At 36.6% G+C, this 22,048-nt stretch overlaps 1 protein-coding gene across 1 annotated transcript; it reads left to right on the top strand.

Moving 5' to 3' along the window:
- The first annotated feature begins 4,045 nt into the window (after positions 1-4,045).
- On the top strand, positions 4,046-21,379 carry LOC117429314 (sodium/nucleoside cotransporter 1-like). The gene is made up of 20 exons (XM_034048665.3): positions 4,046-4,150; positions 12,900-12,991; positions 13,105-13,166; positions 13,920-13,971; positions 14,085-14,146; positions 14,901-14,992; positions 15,613-15,802; positions 15,991-16,132; positions 16,360-16,473; positions 16,560-16,637; positions 16,859-16,939; positions 17,098-17,178; positions 17,512-17,637; positions 17,953-18,083; positions 19,002-19,170; positions 19,487-19,684; positions 19,964-20,045; positions 20,254-20,352; positions 20,658-20,757; positions 20,864-21,379. The coding sequence occupies exons 2-20, from the start codon at positions 12,917-12,919 to the stop codon at positions 20,979-20,981; spliced, it is 2,052 nt and encodes a 683-aa protein (XP_033904556.3). The 5' UTR covers positions 4,046-4,150; positions 12,900-12,916; the 3' UTR covers positions 20,982-21,379.
- The last annotated feature ends 669 nt before the right edge of the window (positions 21,380-22,048 follow it).

The following is a 22,048-nucleotide window of genomic DNA, read 5'->3' as shown; positions in this document are numbered from 1 at the left end:
TCGCATCCAGTTCAAGACTCTTGTACTAGCCTACAGATGCCTTGACCAGACTGCACCCAGCTACCTCCAGACCCTCATCTCTCCCTACACCCCCACTCGACCTCTCTGCTCCGCCTGCACTAGAAGACTGGCTCTACCTCTGCTACGCTCCCCTGCCTCCAGAGCCCGCTCCTTCTCCACCCTTGCTCCGCAGTGGTGGAATGACCTTCCTACAGATGTCAGGACTGCCCAGTCCCTGACCACATTCCGGCGCCTCCTTAAGACTCACCTCTTCAAACAGCACCTGTAGAACTCCTCGTTTGTATCCTGGGACACTATCACCCTTCATTTAAATGTGCTTTATTTTGCTCTTATCTGCCCCTATTTTACTGCATTTAATCCTGTACTTCAGAATACTGTAATCTGCCAAGTGTTTAACCTGTAGTATTTTGTATTTAATCATATCCTGATGTAACTATCACTATTATCTGCTGTATTATTGAATTGTGGTTTGTCACACTTGAACAAAAGTTATTGTATTTCTTGCTCTTATTGTATTACTTGTATTGTAACACTTGAAATGTATTCGCTTACGATTGTAAGTCGCCCTGGATAAGGGCGTCTGCTAAGAAATAAATAATAATAATAATAATAATAATAATAATAATAATAATAATAATAATAATAATTCAAAGCGTTCAGAGGCATTTTTTAATGCTTAAACAATTGAAGAATATCTGGAAATACTGTTCAAATGTATCCAGTGCTACACTGTCCTTTTGATTTTCCTGTTGTTTCACTTTACATTTCCCACAGGTGTATAGCAAGGCTTGGTAGTATGTATTCATGGTGTGAAGTTGTTTCAGTTGTTAAGCTTGTTTCCTGGTCTTCACAAGAAGCTGATTATTGAAAGCAGACCTGCCTCAGCGATAGTTACAGGACTTTTTGACTCGAGATACACGCTATGAAAAAATAGACTTGACTTTGTAAATTCTTTGTGTGTACACTTTGGCTGTTTTGAGTGTGATTTTCTCCTTAGCAGCGTTAAGTAAAAACTCTACCAGAGTAAACAAGTGTTTTAAAAGAAGAATTTATTCAGGGTTGTTCTTTACATACCTAGGGGTTTTTTTTCATGCATTTGACTATTTCTCTCTAAATGAATTTAATTATCAAGCACGTTGCTTACCAACATGATATGAAACTACTGAAAATACTGAAAGCCATCATCCACAGTCATCTAATATTTCAGAATAAAACGCATGCTTCATTTATTACAGTGTTCAGTTTCTCCACACTGTAATGCCCTTCAGTAAAATGGGGCATTTTCTTCCTAAACTTTTGTTAAATGTATTTACGAAAGATAATTAGTTATAGACACAGATTATATACTGTATTAATCTTTAAAGTGCTAATGAAAAAAATGTCATGGCTTTACAAAAAAGGTAAAACCAAAGAATATGCAAATAAATACAGGATGTTCACAACTTCCCTCTGCACACTTTACATGCCTCACCAGGGTCAAAGTGGTTCCACATAGACTGCAACACAGGCAGCAGTAGGATGACTGGGTTGGACTTTCAACTACCTGAGAAGTGGATTGTGTCAGTGCAACTCACGCCTTCAGGTATGTTATTGTGCTTGTAATGGATATGGAACTCCTCAATGAAAAAGGCAGCATATATGTGATACAAACTAGAACTGATTCTATTAATAGTTCTTTTTGAACAGACAAATGTATACCACTTTCCTGCATGTTTAAATGTTACAATTAAAGACATTGAAAAAGATGTGTAATCAGAACGTTAGTGGATACATTTGTGAAGTTTCTTTTTAGTATCTCTGAATTCAGCTCTATTGAGTGTTCAGTAGTTTTGGATGTTTATTTAGTTTTTATCATCTGCTCTACTCTTTAGCACTACCCCCTTTACAGCAGTGTCTTAGAGACTAAATAAAAAGACCCAAGACTCAACCTTGAGCTGCAAACCCAGAATCTCAGCAGCAATGAGAGCAATCTAATGTGTTCATTAAATTCAGAACCCATTATGCTAATGCCAGCAATGCGGCAGTATTGTTCAGCAGTGGTATGATAGTACAACTATTGTTAAACTAAAATAGTTTAAATTACAGCTGGCATTTGCAATCATGGGTGAAATGTGTTCTTTCTGAATTTTTCTAAACCCATTTACCTTTCTCCTGTAAAGTCCAGACAACTCAGTTGCAATTTGGATGCGCATATTGTAAAACACTGCCATCTAGTGTACATGTCAGGTCATAGCTAGCGCGTGTCTGTAAAAGGATATGATAATGTAAGTTAATATGTTGTGTATAGCGTCTTTACATAAAAGATGTCATCAATCCCTATGGACGGGGTACATTTCTATTCAAAGAAAAAAAAACCCGCATCAGACCACTCCTTTCCAGTCACACAAGTCAGTTCCATCGAGTTTTGCTTTGCGTACTCTCTGTGGGTGCTTTTTTGTTTTTTACTCGTATTGCTGTCAAAAAAAAAAAACTGTCTTATTTTGAAAGTAAGAGAAACATGACTCTCTCTATTCTAGCTAGTCTGTACTCCAACTGGACCTAACGCAAAACCAATGTGTTTATTGTGCAATGAATGTGTGTCAGTAGTTAAGGAATAGAATGCGATTAAGGTGGCTCAAGGAAATAAGTTATACTGTTAATGTCAGACACAAGCAAGGGAGCTGTTGCTCAGTGGATCTTGGTTCGAGTAACACAGAGACAGTCGCGACTCAACCGCTGTGAGTATACGATGAACAAGAAGCTTGTATTTTATGTTGTTCTTTATACAGTACTGTACTTCCTTTCGTTCATTTGCTCTAAAATAAAATAAATAAATAAATAAATAAAGCTAGTCGTTTTTCATTATACATTAATTAAAAATATATATATTGACTGCAAAATCTTTGTATGGTCATTATATCATACGTCACCAATACGACGACCACTTTTAACGGTACTAAACATCAAATGTCATTATTTGGGAAATTAACACACATTTAGAAACATGATTCCATCGATTTCCCACATGCGACTCCTATCCTTTTCCGTGGGACGAATCTGTTTGTTTTCATTTTTGTGTCAGAGATGGAACAGAAACAAAGTGTATTTATTTTAACTGGCACACTCACATATTGTGTGATGAAAGTTTTTTTTACCTTGTCGCACAGTTCTCGCTCTCAGACTGTATTATAATATATAATACTATATACAGTCAGCACTCACATATCCGACCCTATCAATGTCCGACTTCAGTGATGGTTAAACCCGTGTGACGCATATCTGCTTATTTCATTTTGGCCCGTTCCAACCCTTGTATCTTTTTTGTGTTCCCTGAAAAACGAACTATATCAAAAATACATAACTGAAAGGACTGTGTTTTAAAATAAGTAGGCTTCTATTTAGATGCACTGTATTGGTTTTGTTGGTACAGTACTATATTTTTAACAGAAGTAGTATTTTAATTCAGAACGATATGATTCTGAAAATATCACTTGCCAAACCTAAAGAGACAACACGTTAACTGTATTACAGTACATACATTTAAATCCGGTACGTATTGTAGTGGTATGTAACATTTCCCATTAACGACCTAACAGAAACATGAAATCTAAATGTTATCCATGCACAGAACTGCGTAAAACGTAAAAGGCAACGCAATTTAGCAAAACCAAAAGATTTAAAAAAAAGAATTAAAACATTATCTAAAGTCAGTATTCAAAACTGCAGAATATAGTGCTCAATAAGGCCCTAATGTCACAGTTCACTTGCAAATGAAAATGCACAAAAGCAACACAAGATCACAGTTAAAAAAAAAACACATCACAGTATCAAAAACTGTTTAATAATTAACTGTGACATTACCCTAGCTTGTCTCGTTCGCTTTGTTTTGGCTGCATTTTCGTCACGTGAAACTGGAGGAAGCGCTGTGTTACTGCACAATATAAGACAGACTGATTTGGCATTAGAGAGAATTTATATATATATATATATATATATATATATATATATATATATATATATATATATATATATATATATATATATATATATAAAACAGGCTGTGACGGATATTCAGATAAATTATATAACATTGAAGAGATGGGCTTTTTATCAGAAAATTGGTGACGGAGTCAGAAATCGTGTGTGACGGGTAGGTGCAATCACTTGTTTATATATATATATATATATATATATATATATATATATATATATATATATATAATGCGGATTGATTTTATTCTTAATACAAGGGTGGTAAAACGCGACTGACGTGTATCTGGGTAAGGGATAGCGGAGTGCTGACTGTATTATAATATAACAGTTAACACTATTGCTATGTCGCATACATTTTAAAATGTTTGTAATGATGCTCTGTTAAATGTTCACATTGTTCTATTATTAAAGTACTATTCATATGGTAACATTTGTAAGTCTTGTTCAATATCCTAACATTACGTTATATCATATTTGTTATACTGCTTAAAAATGTGCAGAATAAAATACTTCTGGCCAGCCTACTTTTTCCAATCTGGCCCCCTTAAAAACTAGCTGAAGAGCCCTGGTTTTGGGGATGTTGATCCCAACCAGTATAGAGAGGGTAACGTAGTGTAGTAGGTTCCTGGAGCGGGACGTCTCTTTTAATGAGGCTAGCGCTCGCCTTGTGTGGCAAACTTTAGTTTTGAGGTTTGTTCTGTTTTCTTTGTTAAATGTGACACTAAGGCTTGGGGCCCTAGTGGCAGCACCTTTGTTGTGATTAAATCTGTGCACCTGTGCAGCGTGTCAACACCCAATGCTCTGTGTCTGCCTTATGAATAATTATTGAGTGATGACCCACACACGTAACAAAACCCCAGTGACAGGGAGTCACCACATATTGGCATCTTTAAACATGGGGCACCTAGAGTCACTTACAGTGAATGGGACTGTTTTGCAGAAGAAGAAGAAAAAAATAATAACTCCACCCTCTCCAGACAGCAGGACAGTATCTTCTCTCCTAGCTAAGTGTACAGAATCCACCAGGGGTGCACTTAAGGGTCATAAAGTGCTTTATTTTCACATTCAGAGCACTGCCATCTTTGTATTGTGTTTGCTTTTGTTATTAGTTACGTAAGCAAATGGTTATAGGTGGGCACACAAGATGGACGTATGCACCTGGAAGCTCCTTGCATTGTGATTGGATACACAGGGGTCCATTGAGTAGAGTGGAGTCCTGCAGCTGTGTACAAAGTCAAGGTCCCCTGCTCATAAAACTCATCATTTAAGTAATTACTGGCATATTCTGCGTGGGACTCAAAAGTCCTTTGGCTGTGTGTCAGATTGAGGTAGAAAGGAGACAAAGTCTGGGGAGAAAGACTCATTGGTTTGTGGTTTGTAGAGTTTCCCAGACGAGAATGTCTTAGATTTCCAATCTTACACTTTTATTGCATGCTATGTATTGTTCACAAGGGGTGCTGTGTGTATTTTACCTATGAAATAGACCTTGTTTCAATGTCTGCCCTTATAAAATGTTCCGATAGTAAAAACACAGCAAAGTGTAATAAAGCACGGTGAAAGCATGGTAGAGCATAGGTAAGCAGGAGGCTGTGTGGTCTGGTATTTAAAGGTTAAATAAAAGGGCTTGTAACCAGGAGGTCCCTGGTTCAAATTCCAGCTCACTCACTGACTCACTGTGTGACCTTGAGCAAATCACTTAACCTCCTTGTGCTCTGTCTTTCGGGTGAGATGTTGTTGTAAGTGACTCTGCAGCTGAAGCATAGTTCACACACCCTAGTCTCTGTAAGTCACCTTGGATAAAGGCGTCTGCTAAATAAACAAATAACAATAATAATAATAATAATAATAATAATAATAATAATAATAATAATAATAATCAACGTAAAAAGCCCACAGAGGTATGGTAAAGCATATTCAAAACATGGCAAACAATGGTAAACTATGGGATATGCATAGTATAACCATGGAAAAGCATGGGAAAACTACAAAAATACTGTGCAACTTTACTGGGGTAAACTTTTATAAGGGTGAGATTGTGTATTATATGTAATATTTGATTTGTATTTAATATTTTTAATGTTTAAAATGCTTTTCACTGTAAAGCATTACATTAGTTTAATTTTATGGCTTGTTTATTGCACACAGAGATAACTCAAAATGGCTTTTTACACATTAACCTTAATGAATCATTAAAAGGCATTCAGCTACATTAAGGGCACTAATCAAACTGTAAAAAGTCACACCCATAGCAAACAAAATCACTTTTTCCCCTGGTTAAGCAAAGTTGTGTTTATCCCCTAGAAATCTGTGCTCAGCCAATACTAAGAATAGTGTGATGGTTTAATGTTGTCTTAAAGCAATTCATTTTGGTGGATCTGAAAGGGCTCCATGATCTATCCACCAGCAATAAAGTGAACAAGAGTACAACGAAGAGAGAGAGAGAGAGAGAGAGAGAGAGAGAGAGAGAGAGAGATAGGGAGAGAGAGAGAGAGAGAGAGTGAGAGAGAGAGAGAGAGAGATAGGGAGAGAGAGAGAGAGAGAGAGAGTGAGAGAGAGAGAGAGTGAGAGAGAGAGAGAGATAGGGAGAGAGAGAGAGAGAGAGAGAGAGAGATAGGGAGAGAGAGAGAGAGAGAGTGAGAGAGAGAGAGAGATGATCTGGTTTTAAGATAAAAAAGATTGCTTAATAATAAAACATGGGGGTGGAGGACAAAAGCACAGTGCTGCTTGCTATCAATAAATATGTGCAAACTTGGCTTTTTCAAGCTCAAACCAAGAGGTTACAATGCAACCAAGCAGCCTCGACTTCAAGTTACGTATTGCTAAACCATAAAATGACTATTTGTGCTTACGAAAACACACCTTACCCATTACCGGTCCTTCATTACATGAAGTGTTGTAGTTCCAGCTCACTCCAATAGTGTAGCTGCAAGAAGACTGGGAGACCTGCAGCAAAGATAGAGGTTCAATCAATCAATCAATCAATCAATATTTATTACATATAGCGCCTTTCATAATGCACCACCATCACACAGCACTTTACATAGTAAAGAACAATACATAATACTTTACAAACAGGGCATAGTATATTAAATACAGCAGCAAAAAAACAATGCCAATACATTCAATAAAAGGCTAGGATGTGAATTCGAAACATTGTGGAAGCGTGTGTTATACAGACTCATACGAATAAGATGGAGTGAAAAACCTGAAATAGCAGCACTTTTATTTGAAATATTTGCATAGCCTTAATTAAAATAATACAAAAATAACAAGTAAAGAAGTCAAAAGATCTGCAGCACAATGAATATATAATAAAATGAAATCTGGTCTCATTCATGAAACATTACTACAGTAACATCTTCTAAAATCATCTTTAAGCAATTGTAACCCCATTTCTAATGACTTGACCGAAGAAGGGGTCTGATGCTTGATGATCTTATTTTAGTTGTTTATAAATAGGTTACTGTATATGAAGTAACCATTAACAAAAATAATCAGCCAGTAACTACATTTACAAACATAATATGGAAGCTATTACATTTATACACTGACATACCTACAACAAATATCCAGTATATTGAAAAGCTTCTAAGCAAATGTATGTTCCGCGCTATGCTGTAAAATAATATAGCTCTGTGGCATACAGTTCATAAAAAATCTCTTTATCCACTATAAGCCACAACTATGGAGAACAGATAAATACTACATCTGGATAGTGCTACATCTACTTTACAAACGTTCCTTCTGAATGCCGGCAAACATTGAAATTCACATTATTCTTCAAGGTTCAGTATTTATTGGTGCTTATATCACTGCTCATTGCTGACATGTTGCTTACAGGAGACCCCAAGTAAGGAAAGTTATTTACAGATTAGTGGTTCTCTGATTACCAGTAGATTAAGCTGATTCACGGAATTCATGTTCCCTGAAGGTTCCTTGAACTTTGACCAGGAGTTAAATTGTGTCAGTATGAACATTCACTATGTTTGCTCTTTCTTCTTTCCTGCTTTTAATACTAGTTGATATAAGCCCTTGTGCCTGATTGTGTCATTATACAGCACTGTACAATAGACGAATGGGCTTATGGTTGGGTATACTCTGGTTTCATATATAAATTCAAGCAACTGTGTCTGAGATCCTCCCAATAGTACTCAAAGAAATTAAAGAAGTTATTTACAAACCGCTAACCAAGATCATGCAACAGTCTCTTGACACAGGGGTTGTATCAACAGACTGGAAAATTGCAAATGTAATACTGATCCACAAAAAGGGAGACAAAACCGAACCAGGTAACTACAGACCAATAAGCCTGACTTCTATTATATGTAAACTTATGGAAACTATAATAAGATCCAAAATGGAAAATTACCTATATGGTAACAATATCCTGGGAGACAGTCAGCATGGATTTAGGAAAGGGAGATCGTGTCTAACTAACCTGCTTGATTTTTTTGAGGATGCAACATCGACAATGGATAATTGCAAAACATACGACATGGTTTATTTAGATTTCCAGAAAGCTTTTTTAGAGGAGAAACCTCAAAATGGAGCGAGGTAACCAGTGGTGTACCACAGGGATCAGTATTAGGTCCTCTGCTATTCCTAATCTACATTAATGATTTAGATTCTGGTATAGTAAGCAAACTTGTTAAATTTGCAGACGACACAAAAATAGTGGCAAACACTGTTGCAGCAGCAAAGGTCATTCAAAATGATCTAGACAGCATTCAGAACTGGGCTGACACACGGCAAATTACATTTAATAGAGAAAAGTGTAAAGTATTGCATGCAGGCAATAAAAATGTGCATTATAAATATCATATGGGAGATACTGAAATTGAAGATGGATCTATGAAAAAGACCTAGGAGTTTATGTTGATTCAGAAATGTCTTCATCTTGACAATGTGGGGAAGCTATAAAAAAGGCCAACAAGATGCTCGGATATATTGTGAGAAGTGTTGAATTTAAATCAAGGGAAGTAATGTTAAAACTCTACAATGCATTAGTAAGACCTCACTTAGAATATTGTGTTCAGTTCTGGTCACCTCGTTACAAAAAGGATATTGCTGCTCTAGAAAGAGTTCAAAGAAGAGCAACCAGAATTATCCCAGGTTTAAAAGGCATGTCGTATGCAGACAGGCTAAAATAATTGAATCTATTCAGTCTTGAACAAAGAAGACTACGCGGTGATCTGATTCAAGCATTCAGAATCCTAAAAGGTATAGACAGTCTCGACCCAGGGGACTTCTTTGACCTGAAAAAAGAAACAAGGGTCAGGGGTCACAAATGGAGATTAGATAAAGGGGCATTCAGAACAGACAATAGGAGGGACTTTTTTACACAGAGAATTGTGAGGGTATGGAACCAACTCCCCAGTAATGTTGTTGAAGCTGACACCCTGGGATCCTTCAATAAGCTGCTTGATGAGATTCTGGGAACAACCAAACGAGCAAGATGGGCTGAATAGCCTCCTCTCGTTTGTAAACTTTCTTATGTTCTTATGTTCTTATAAGAGCTCCCCCCCATGGCTGAAGATACTTGCAAATACAACAAGTTCATGTGGCAAAGTGGTTTGCAGTGCGCCGGTGTCGAGCTGGTGCAGTGCTCAAGACAAGGACAAACAACCAAGTACTGGTGAAATGGAGGTTTATTTAAAATACAAAGTCTAATGACAACAGTAAAGAATAACGAGAACTGGCAATTCACTGTTATCAATAATGTATGCAAATTTACAGTAAAGAGGGCAGTATAAAAAAGCCAATTGCCTTTTAAATACTTACATCTGGTTGTTCATTAATAACACATTATCCTTTCTGGGGTCTTGGTTTCAAAGAGAAGGACAAAGTTTACTCCATATCTAGACTGCTTGCTGGGTTTGCTGCTCTGTTACACAAGGAAGACATCCAATGAGTAAGTGATTGATTTGCATGTCTGATTTAAATACATTGGATTTTCAGGGCTGGGTATTAGTTGTGTCTGAAATAGTTTTATGTGAATTAACAGTATCTCTGAAACCCAGCATCAGGGAGATCAGTCATTTTACCATTCCAGTTCCTAGCTGTAGAGGTTTGATAAGAAGTTTAAAATATATTAAAGTATGTTTATGTGATTAAAACATGATTACACAGATCAATCGTTATATCAATGATATAATCGTATGTGCTTATTTAAAAAAAGGTGTTCACTGATAAATTCAAAGTTAACCAATATATTTCTAAGATATTCTTAAGATGCAATCTGTTTGTTAACACTATTTTTTGTTCATTGTTGTAGTTTTTGGTTTAAATATTGGGTGTTTAGTGCCATCATCACGTTATAGATATCCAGATTTCATTTTCTTCACATTTATTAATTGTATTCTCAAATCATTTCTAGTTTTACTGTTTTTCAATCTTCTGATTAGTTTTGATTAGCTTGCAGTTAGAGTTCATCACTGATTTTTTTGGATTGTTATTTGTCACTATGAGAATGGCAGATTATATCCGTGAATTGATTCTGAAACTTGTTGGCAGTTGAGTGGGGCGGTGACAGATTGGGTGATACTCAGTTTGGTAGTGTGGGTAATGCAGTCGAGAGAGTGGTATGAATATAATCTACAGCACATTGTAGATAGTTTCCCATACTGTAAAACTTATTAACATCTATTATTATTATATCAGAATTATAATACATTGGAATAATTGCCTTGTTTCATAAGGGTAAGACAGCTTTGCTTTGTTAAGCAGTTGTCATGGTTGGAGTGGTCTCAGGGTCCCACAGCAATGTTTAACCAAGAGTAACTCTGCTTCAGTGTGACCTCTGCACAGAAAATGAATATTACATGTATAAAGCACGTGCAGACGTTGTCAGTACACAATGACTTGCTCTTTAAGGCCTTATTGGTAAGTCGCACAGACTTTGTGGAGTTTAGTAAAAATAAATCTGAGCAACTACACGGTGGTCAGCAATTCTAAGCAATAAATCTGGTTTAATCTATCAAGTGCCATTGTCCTCATTTGAGGACAGGCTACTTTGTAATTGTTTGGAGCACTTTTTGGAGCATTACTTTGAACTCTTTTACTGTATTGTTATGATAACTTACTATAAGGTTGTTAATTGTAAAAGTTAACGTTGCTGTTAATTCTGGAAACATAGCCCTTCACATGCTTTTGACGCTGCTTGACTCTTGCTAATGTCTTTTTATAGTATGCTATTATATAGTGATTAGCAGTTGTAGGGGTTGTATAGTTTTTATTGTATATTGCCACGTACATAGCTAGATAAGGATATCTTAAACTACTCCCACTGCTCGAACATAGATAACACCGGGTAACAAATATATATATTTTTTTTGGTTCCTGGGTATTAAGTGTTGTTTCCTAATTGCTTATGCCTCAAAAGTATAGAAAATGGCTATTATTCCCCACAAACTTTGCTTTTGTGACCAGGACAGTGATATTTTGAAATTTACCTATTTCCAATGAGAAAACGGGCGAATTTGTGTCTTTTCGTTCACATAAAGTCAGAAAAAAAACAACATATGAATCCAAATTAACATGTATTTATACTAAAGTAATACAAAAATGACTACAAAAGATTTAGAAGTGAGTAGTTTTTCGAGATTTACGATTATACTGTAAATCACTTTCACGAATCAGCCCCCAAATGTAGTCTCCCATCATGTTCTCGTTATACTGTCCTTGGTAGCGGCGTTCAAAGTCCAGTATATCCTGGTGGAAGCGCCTTGCTCCTCCGAGTACGCTCCCATGTTCTCCTTGAATTTATCAAGATGAGCATCAAGGATATTCTACAGCCTACAGCCCATTGTGCCGTAATTCTTCACCAGAGTCTCAACCAGCTCCACATAGTTTTCAGCCTTGGAATTGCCCAGGAAGCCCCGAACCACTGCGACAAAGCTGTTCCAAGCCGCTTTCTCCTTACTAGTGAGCTTCTTGGGGAATTCATTGCACTCCAGGATTTTCTTTATCTGTGGTCCGACGAAGACACCGGCTTTGACCTTTGCCTCAGACAGCTTAGGGAAGAAGCCTTGAAGGTACTTGAAGGCTGCCGACTCCTTATCTAGAGCTCTGACAAATTGTTTCATAAGGCCCAATTTGATGTGCAGTGGTGGCATCAGCACCTTCCGGGGGTCCCAGCCGTACTCATCATACTTCAAGGCGTCCAGCAAGGTCTTGATGCTGTTGTAATCCTCTTTGAGGTGCACCGAGTGAGCCAGGGGAAGAGACGGGTACTTGTTACCATTATGGAGCAGCACGGCTTTGAGGCTCCTGGATGAGCTGTCAATGAAGGACAGTATAACGAGAACATGATGGGATACTACATTTGGGGGCTGATTCGTGAAAGTGATTTACAGTATAATCTTTTGTAGTCATTTTTGTATTACTTTAGTATAAATACATGTTAATTTGGATTCATATGTTGTTTTTTTCTGACTATGTGAACGAAAAGACACAAATTCGCCCGTTTTCTCATTGGAAATAGGTAAATTTCAAAATATCACTCCTGGTCACAAAAGCAAAGTTTGTGGGGAATAATAGCCATTTTCTATACTTTTGAGGCATAAGCAATTAGGAAATAACACTTACTACCCAGGAACAAAAATTGTGTTACATAATCAGCAACCAGAACATTTTGCTCTAAATGTAATCAAATAAAAAAATAACTTTTATATGGTTAAAGATTGTTCCTAAGAGAATCTCATACGCTGCTGATATTCTTAAAATCACTGCATTCGGTTCACCTCCTTGGAAGTGCTCTGACTGCCTCCTGGAAAAGATACCAAGGTCTGACTTCATGCCACTATGATTTCTCAAGGAAACACTGCAGTTACTGGGTACCAAGTATGCTGTGCAATGGGGATGAGGTATGCCATCTGGATATATAAATATATCATTCATTTACCTAGCAAACAAAGGCTTAGCGATGGAAGAGCTGAAAACAACGTCATTTAACAACACCGGTGGGAGCGGCAAAGACAACCCTGGATTTGAGAAAGAGGTAAAAAAAAAAATCCAATAAAATAATACAAAAGTTTTGTAAAGAAGCATTTGTTTGTTTGTTTCTCTTGAGTTGGTTTTGTAATAGTGACTGTGCTGGTCTCTGTTTTAAAGGATGGAATTGTGGACAATGGGATGAATAAACCCCCTGCAAATGCAAGCCCTTCACTTGTAAGGTACTGAAGAAGAAATACCATAATATTCTTTATAAAGAGTAAGAGCGTGGGTGTGGTGGACAGGCATATTTAGTGTCCAATAACAAGAAATGTCCCTTTCTTGAAAATGACCTGTTAGTAAAGCTGTATTTTTTTCAGTTATCACAGATTTCACGATTTCCATTAAATGCACCCATTGCCATGTAATATGTAGATATGTAGTTCCCCGTTAAAATTCAAATTTCTTAAAGATTGCTTGAACACGCTGCATAGAGCTGCATGATTTCTTTCAAATGTCATCAGCTGCATCAAATATTTCTGCTAAAGCTCACTCTGTCCATTACAAGTAGACATTTCATGTGTCTGTTGTTATTTTTACATTTACTGATGTTTTTGTTTAGTTTGAAATTCACGGATGGTGAAAATGTCTTTAAAAGTTGGACCTAAAAAACCCAAAATATTCTACAGTTTCGCATTTACTTGTTTTGTAAGTAAGTATTTAAATATTTAGGAACATTTGTTATACAATAAATATTGAGATAAATATTGATTTTGAATGTGACAATTTTTTTTTTCCTTTAATAAATATTATGTTTAATTGTGGAATATCTTGAAATACCTATTTTTATACCGTATTAATTCCCACGAAAAAAAAAAAAACAGCCCTACCCATTAGATATACATTCATCCCTATGCTTTGGGTCAATATCTTATTAAAGTATTATTTGTGGTTCATCAAGGCTTTGATTACCATGCTTTCTGTTTAAATCACAGAGCTAACAACGGCAGTGGGAGAGGCATAGAGAACACTGGATTTGAGAAAGAGGTAAAACAAATAAAAATAAAATAGCATTTCAAATAAAACACAATAAAAGTTTTGTAACCAAGCATTCGTTTTGTTTTTCCCCTGGTTTTGTAATAATGAACCTTGTTTTGCAGGATGAATTTGTGGTCAATGGGATGAATAAAAATCGTGCACATGGAAGGTCTTCATTTGTAAGGTACTGAAGAAGAAATGTGAAAATATTCTTTATAAAGAGTAGGAGTGTGGGTGTGATATTGACCTATTAGAGGTGCACCACACTCATATAGGGATGTGAGGTTTAAAGGTAATAGAAGAGTACACATACATTTCTATCTCTTGGGTCAATATATTTCTTATGTTGTTTATCAGGGCTTTTAATAACCACGTTTTCTGTTTAAATCACAGAGGTAACGTCAATCAGAAATTGTGGTAACATGTAGATTGTGATGTGTTAAACTGTATTAAATTATACATTTATTTTTCTAGCCCAGAAGCTCAAACACAGTTTTTTTTTAGTGGGTGGGGTATCATGACTTAACTTTAAAGACTGTGACAACTGACAGCCTTTCACTGAAGGGCTCAAAATGTGTGCTGTTTAAATAATAATGACATTCATGGTAAATCATTTCGTTTTTCTTAAATCTTATTTGCTTTACAGTCACCTTGTTATTGATCTATATATGTTACAAAACAGTGAGTTTAAAGCAGAATAGTGTGGTTTGTAGAGGTTTGGAATGTGCCAAAGAATGTCATTGTATACTGAAAGCTAACAGGAATCCTGAAATAACCTTTTCTTCAAGTGCTGTAAGAATTTCTGACAAAGTTAGATCCAGAGGGCAGTTGGTTGTTTTGGGATCAAACTACTGGCAGAACAATTTAGTGAACAACATTTAAGCAAACTTTGAAACCGGCTTTTTCATTAAACAGTTTGTTTTTTGCTCTGTTATCAGAAAGATTGCACAACCCTTTACCATTGCCAAGGGGTTTTGCCAAGCTCATTCCCAAGTGATTAAAACAATTGGAGCTGTGGTGCTGCTTGCAGGTTTGGTATACAGATCAATTATCTGCATGATTCCGGTCATTTGAGATAAGGACAATATTTGTGCAAATTTCCTGGTCTGAAGTACAAATGATTTCATCAATGGTCATTTAACTCATGTATACTGCACCGAATGGGCATTAGAAACTTAGTGTGCTCCTATAATAAGTATTTGGTGGTCAAAACAACATTTCATTAGCAATTGGGCTGACAGCTTGGTAGGGTACAATTCTCTTCATTGTGCTCAATTCAATTCAATCACAAATGTTGTGACGATCCAATCAAAATAAATATAAGCAATATTATACTAATTTCCCAGAACCCTTTCCCCAAAAATAAAGTTAATTCAGTTGAGCCACATTTTTGGTAAAGGAGATCAAATTAATCTCAGTAAAGGAGAGGTTTTTTTTCTTGCTACAGTAGTTCATTTTAACTGATAACACCATGTACTACAAGCCATACAGTATTAAATCCTTTGGTGTGAACCAGACTTGAACCATGGACTAAAACAGAGTACTTGTCCATTCTCAGTCATGCTCCTGTTACAGGGGTCGTAAGTTCACATTGACTTCTTTTTGGTGTCCGGCAGCTTATTGCTCCTTGTATTTCTCTGTGTTTTCCAGGCTACCTGAGTTTTTTTATTGCTGCCTGTGTGCTGGATTTTCATCGCGCCCTCGCCCTTGTGGTTATAACTGCTGTGGTTGCTGTTTTCACTGGCTATGAGCTGGTGAATAAGTTCCTAGGAGACCAAATAATAGAGTGCTTTCGACCCATAAGAAAATGTTTCAAGGCAAACATGAAATGGATGAAATGGTAGGCATTAGTTCCGTCTTACAAAGATGTACTGCAGCACTAATATGCTGCATTCAGCTAGATCATATTTATATCATAATTCAGTATATAAACAATAGAGTTTAAAATGATAACTAAATGATTCAAGCCCTTCTTTGTAACACTTTATATCAAACATTGAGTATCTGCAATTTTCCTTTCCCTTTCAGGGTATTCATCTTGGTTATATTGGGTTTGTTGGTGACATGGCTTGCCCTAGACACATCGAAAAGGCCCGAACAGCTAACTTCCTTTGGTGGGGTCTGCATGTTCATAATTATTTTATTCCTCTGCTCCACAAAACACTCAGCGGTAAGAAACAAATACCTGTCACTACTGAATGTACCGATACTGGCCGTTTGATACACCCATACCACTGTAATGTTAAGGGTTGAGGACCCCCACACACACACACAAAATATTGTTAGATTTTTCTGTAGGTATGGAGTTTTGTTTTACGAAATGCCAATGTTGTAGAGAAGCAATTTTTTTTAAATCAAGTCTTTTTCACACAAGGCTGTTGATGTTCTGTCCTCCAGGTGTCATGGCGAGCAGTGTTTTGGGGCCTAGGCCTGCAGTTTGCTCTTGGCCTGTTTATCATTAGGACAGACCCAGGATTTGAGGCCTTCAACTGGCTTGGAAAACAAATACAGGTACTTCTACATCAATATTAACCCTGTCCAGAAAGGGTTCAGTTTGACTTAATAACCTTCATTGTATGTTGTGTTATCCCCCCCAGATATTCCTCGATTACACAAAAGCTGGATCGGGATTTGTTTTTGGAGAAACCCTTATAACCCAGGCATTTGCCTTTCAGGTTGGTGCATGTCTTGTTTTGTTTTTCATCCATTTGGATGCAGCTTTAGTATACCAGTTTAATTTTCAACCAGTTTAACATAGTCTTAAATACCATCTAAATATAAAAGCATGCTGTAGAGTCTGAAGTTAAATGTGATTGTACTGCCTGCATGTTTGCACTGCGTTACTGTATAACTGTACACTTCTATGTGATAAAGCCATTGTCTTTTTTTTACTCAGGCTTTGCCCATAGTGATTTTCTTCAGCTGTGTCATGTCTGTTCTGTATTATGTGGGAGTGATGCAGTGGCTGATTATCAAGGTAAAACATTGATAGCAAGTTTATTATTATATAATAGAGGTGTGTGTAAGGAAGACGTGTGTGTGCTTTTGTGCTCAATGTTTGAAGACATTGTGACTGGCTACATTTTCATGCTGGCCATTTTTGTTTGCACTGAATGTATTGTTTTGGTCATGCAGATTGCGTGGCTGATGCAGGTGTCTATGGGAACCTCACCCACGGAGTCCCTCAGTGTTGCAGGAAACATATTTGTGGGACAGGTATGCCTTCCTATCAAGATCACCATTAAAAGAGGCTAAATTCAAGACAGTCAAGAAATGCAAGTAAAACTGCTGTGTTTTGCTTGAGTTTTTTATAACATTAAAAAATAAATAAAACATTAGATGTTGTCCTATTAATTTACCGCAGATCCAAGGGGTGTGCCTTATTTCTCCACCTCTGAATTGGAATGTAGGTCCTTATCAGTAGAATGTGAAGGAGTTTGATTTGGCTCAGGATTTTGAAATGCCAAATCACATTTCAAATAAGAAACATTTTTTAAACAAAGCGTCATACTGTAATTCCCAATTTTTTGTTCTCATTTCCTTGTCTAGACTGAGGCACCACTGTTGATACGGCCTTATTTACCAGAAATGACCAAATCTGAGATCCATGCTGTGATGACTGGAGGCTTTGCCACCATAGCGGGCAGTGTACTTGGAGCATACATTTCATTTGGGGTAACTCAGTAACTATCTAAGTATTATCAAGGGCGATCCTTTTCTGTTGAGTCTGGGACTATATAAATCAAAATCACAATGTTCACATTTTATTTATAACGCGTTTGAGAGAAGGGTTGGATTGGGACTCATTTAAGTGACTCCTCAAACTCAACAGTGATTGCCTGCACTATAACGATAACTAATAGCTCCTGTCTCTCCTTGTAGACGTTGGATCTAGATGCATTACATGGTTATCGAATGCAGTAAATCCTGATAACAAGATCTCTAGGGAGGTACTCCTTATCTTGTCTCTGTAACAGTTCTCTATTCCAGATTGATGCATCGTCACTGATAGCAGCGTCAGTGATGGCTGCTCCTTGCGCTCTCGCGCTCTCTAAGCTGTCCTACCCCGAGACAGAGGAGACCAAGTTCAAGAACAAAGACGAAATCAAAATAGACAGTGGGTATGTTGCTGCAGCAAGCCGCTAGCCACTTCTGAAATGCCACATCTTATCTGTTTTCCTTCCCTCATAATGTAAAAAGTTTAAACTGACATACAGTAAAGTGACCCAAAATACACCAGTGTCTGAGGCCGTTTTCTAGCGAGAGGATGTAAGGTTTGACGTGTAAGGTTTGACTTGCGCTGTCGAAGCGCTTTCTGATTTCCATGTTCTGCATTACGCATAGTCCTATGCTATTTTTTCACGTAAAATGTAATCCATTATCTAATTCTGTTAACTGTCTAAAAAAAGGAACCATTACAGTTACAAGTCACTGAAAAGTGTAATGAGATTACAGTAACACGTAATGTGTAATGTGTTAGTCCTCAACTCTGCCGATACCCTACAAATAGTGTAGGAACAAACACCCTGTGTCCCAATATTTGTAGAAGGGTCGTGTATGTCCTTGGTGGCCTTTAAACTGGAGTCTCTTCATTCTGTTTATAAGAGAAATAAACTTAAAATATGTGCATCATATTCGATTCCATGAAGCTTTCAAGGGAATTAGTGATCCCTAGCATTTTATCTTTAGGTTAGGCTGCCATCTGGTGGCCACAACTATAACACAACTCTATATGTATGGTAATCATCCTACAAATATGCTTTCTATGGAGTAAAATAAAGCAAGTAGTTAATGAGAACCAAAATTATGAAAGCGCAGCTGATTAATAAATACAATTTCGTTTTGCAATTTCCACTGACTATAACGTCACGATTATAAATGAGTTGCTCACAGCTGAGGGATTATTTTACTAGGTTTAGAAACTTTTTTAAAAGATAACTCATAAATTAAAAAAAAAAAAATGTTAGTGTTTCTACTTTGTTCTGAGCAAAATGTTCACGAATCTTGTCAGAAATCCTGAAACTATTTCTTTCTCTCAGAGAGCAGCAGAACATCCTGGAAGCTGCTAGCAACGGCGCTTCAGATTCTATCGGCCTGGTCGCAAATATTGCTGCCAACTTGATTGCGTTTCTGGCAGTTCTGGAGTTTATCAATGCTGCCCTCCAGTGGCTTGGAGGAATGGTTGATTCCCCTGAACTGTCATTCCAGGTACACTTATTTATTAAGATATTTCTGTTTATGTAAACAGAGCGCGTTGAATATATTCTTAAACCCTATTGCATTAAACCTGTGGGCTGGTATTATACAGCAGCAAAGCTGATGATTAACACTTGAAGATAATCTTTTCCAAGCATTATTAAGGGAATCACTTAGAACGTGATGGCTGTTAAACTGGCTGGTAATTAATTGCTCCAGTTTCAAAATGGTAGTGGTGACATATCCTCTTATTAAAGCACAGCATCTTATTAAACTGTCTGTCGAAGTTACACAGTGTCTACCAAGTACATGGCTTTCTTTTCTGCAGCTTATTTGTTCGTATATCTTCATGCCAGTGACATATATGATGGGTATATCCTGGGAAGACTCCTTTTTAGCAGCAGAATTGATAGGCACTAAACTCTTCCTGAATGAGTTTGTAGCCTATGAAAAACTCTCTGCTTTCAAGAGGAACAGGTTCAACGGCTTGGAAGAATACATTAATGGGCAAAAGCAGTGGGTTTCTGTAAGTAACAAGTTGTTTCTGTTAAGTAACTGCTATGGACTAAAAAAAATATTCATGGATTAAGTGTTTTTTAAAATAGACAGTAATGACTTTTTACAATACATTTTTCAGACAAATGGAGAGTGAAGAGAAATCATCCTCTGGTCTAATTGTAAAGTATTTTTGTCATTAACATAATTGAGTTAATAGATTACAGATATTCACCACGTGATCAATACACGTGCTTGGCATATCGTGAAACCGTTTTAACTTTGATTTGTTTTTCATCGTTTCGAACAGATGAGAACAGAAACCATTTGTACATTCGCGCTGTGTGGATTTGCTAACTTCAGTTCGGTCGGCATCATGCTTGGAGGATTGTGTAAGAGTTGGATTACATTCTGTAGGCTTTAAATCACTCACCATAAATAAATATGTGTGCAGAAAGAAAATAGTCTGTTCTGTATAACTGACTGAATAATTTAACTATAAGATGATTTCTGTGTTCACCTGGTATTGTTAGTTCACATGCACAGTCCACAACTGTATCAAGGTTTCATGAATTTCTCAAATTGTGTTTCCTAACCAAGCCTCCATAGCACCTTCTAGAAAGAGTGACATTGCCAATATTGTCATCAGAGCTCTCCTCACTGGGACCTGTGTATCCTTGGTTAATGCTAGTGTGGCAGGTAAGATCTTTTAACTTTTGCTGCAGAACCCAATGACCAGTCCCTTTTGAAGCAGCCTAACTTCATCCAACACAAAAAAAATAAACCTTGGTATTTAGATCAATAGCATTAATTGCTTCAGTGTGACTGTCCCTGCTAGAGCTAGATAATTTACCTTGTCTTTCATTATATAACCTAACCTTCTGTGTAAAACCTTTGTTTTCTAGTAGATTGCTGTATATGAACACAGTATTTTATAGTATTCTTTTTTTTTCATATCGCCTTACTTTTTGTTTGCATGCATAAATGCTTTTCCTTTCTTGTAGGGATCCTGTATGTTCCTGACTGTGTAGGTTTCCTCGCAGACAGCCACTTCAACAGCACCAGCCCAGACCTTCTTATGTGCTGTAAAGAGCTCTTTGGAAGGTAAGATTAAACTTGGTCCCCTTGCAGTTCTTTGTGTATCTGTGAGCAGCTGTGAGCATGTGTTTGTACTGTATCCGCCTCTAAATACTCAACCCTCTTGTTGCAGCACCGTCATCCTTGGAAACGGAACAGCCAGTTTTGAAGGGATATGGTCCGGAGCGGATTCCAAGTACTTTAGTGGTTGCTGTGCTCTCTATAATAACACACTATGTACTGGTCTATAAGCAGTAATATGTATATGCTGTCAATCTCACTTGACAAAATAATGTTTAATATTAAAGCTTATTAGTGCATTTGTGAGCATTTTAAATCAGTTTAAACTAACTACAGTATTTTTAAAAGTATATGAAAGTATTTTTAGTATTATGTTTACCTTATAATTTGATTAAAAGTTCTTATATTTTTTTATACACACAACCCTAAGCCTACTAATGATTAAAGTCGTTTTCCTGTCTATGCTGAGATTGAAATAGTTTACTTGGGTTGATATTATCTTTGTCGTTTATAATTTTTAACTTAAGTATTTTTTTTATCTAGATTTATAACAAAGCTGCCATAAAAATGTGTAATACTGTTCAACTTTGTTCTTTATAAACAAACATACTAATACTGCTAACATAAATCTGGACTGTGGTTGTGTAAAATAATGGCAAATAATCATACTTTATTATTAAACAGTAAAACATATGAGCTTTCATTTTTTCACTAAGGACTGCCTGGTAAAGCTGAACTCATAATGCACTATGTGTAACAGTATTAATTATCATGAATGTAAGAAATTGAACTCTTAAACAGTGGCTAATATTTATTTAACCAATCTATAATGTGTAGATTAGTATTAATGCAACTATTTTTCTGCACTATTAAAAATTAACGTCTTTGTCATTTTGTTTCAATAGCTTTGCTGCTGTTTTTTTAATTGTACGCAATAAAATGATTTGTACTCAAGTAAACTTTTTTTTTTTTGGCTGCATAAATTAATAATGTATAATAAATTAACCCATTCAAATGTAAAAGCAATACTGATCTGTACAGGCCACATGTATTAGAATAATGCATATAGAGCCTATGACTGGCCATTGTAAATCTATTCTCGTAGTGTGTAGGTTTGCTTGCAGTTGACTGAACAGGGAAAGCTGCCTACCTTCAGTGTTGGAACTCATTTGCTCCAGTTATTTTTTCTGAAAGTAAAAAAGTAACACATCAGTATTATAAAACTAGCAACACCTAGTTATTTCTTTCAAGGAAGGCAAGATATTATTGAAGATTTCTATAATAAAAATAGGGCACA

Source organism: Acipenser ruthenus, chromosome 24, assembly GCF_902713425.1.
Source record: "Acipenser ruthenus chromosome 24, fAciRut3.2 maternal haplotype, whole genome shotgun sequence".
NCBI lineage: Eukaryota > Metazoa > Chordata > Actinopteri > Acipenseriformes > Acipenseridae > Acipenser > Acipenser ruthenus.
The sequence above is the reverse complement of the archived record's forward strand: the minus strand, read 5'-3'. Positions and strand labels throughout refer to the sequence as shown.

What these genes read in the sequence shown, in the direction of transcription:
- LOC117429314 (XM_034048665.3), top strand. Translation starts at nt 12,917, where the DNA reads ATGGAAGAGCTGAAAACAACGTCATTTAACAACACCGGTGGGAGCGGC. An exon ending in CCCAGGCATTTGCCTTTCAG is followed by an intron (nt 16,638 to 16,858) that starts GTTGGTGCATGT and finishes TTTTTTACTCAG; the next exon opens with GCTTTGCCCATAGTGATTTT. An exon ending in CCCCTGAACTGTCATTCCAG is followed by an intron (nt 19,171 to 19,486) that starts GTACACTTATTT and finishes TCTTTTCTGCAG; the next exon opens with CTTATTTGTTCGTATATCTT.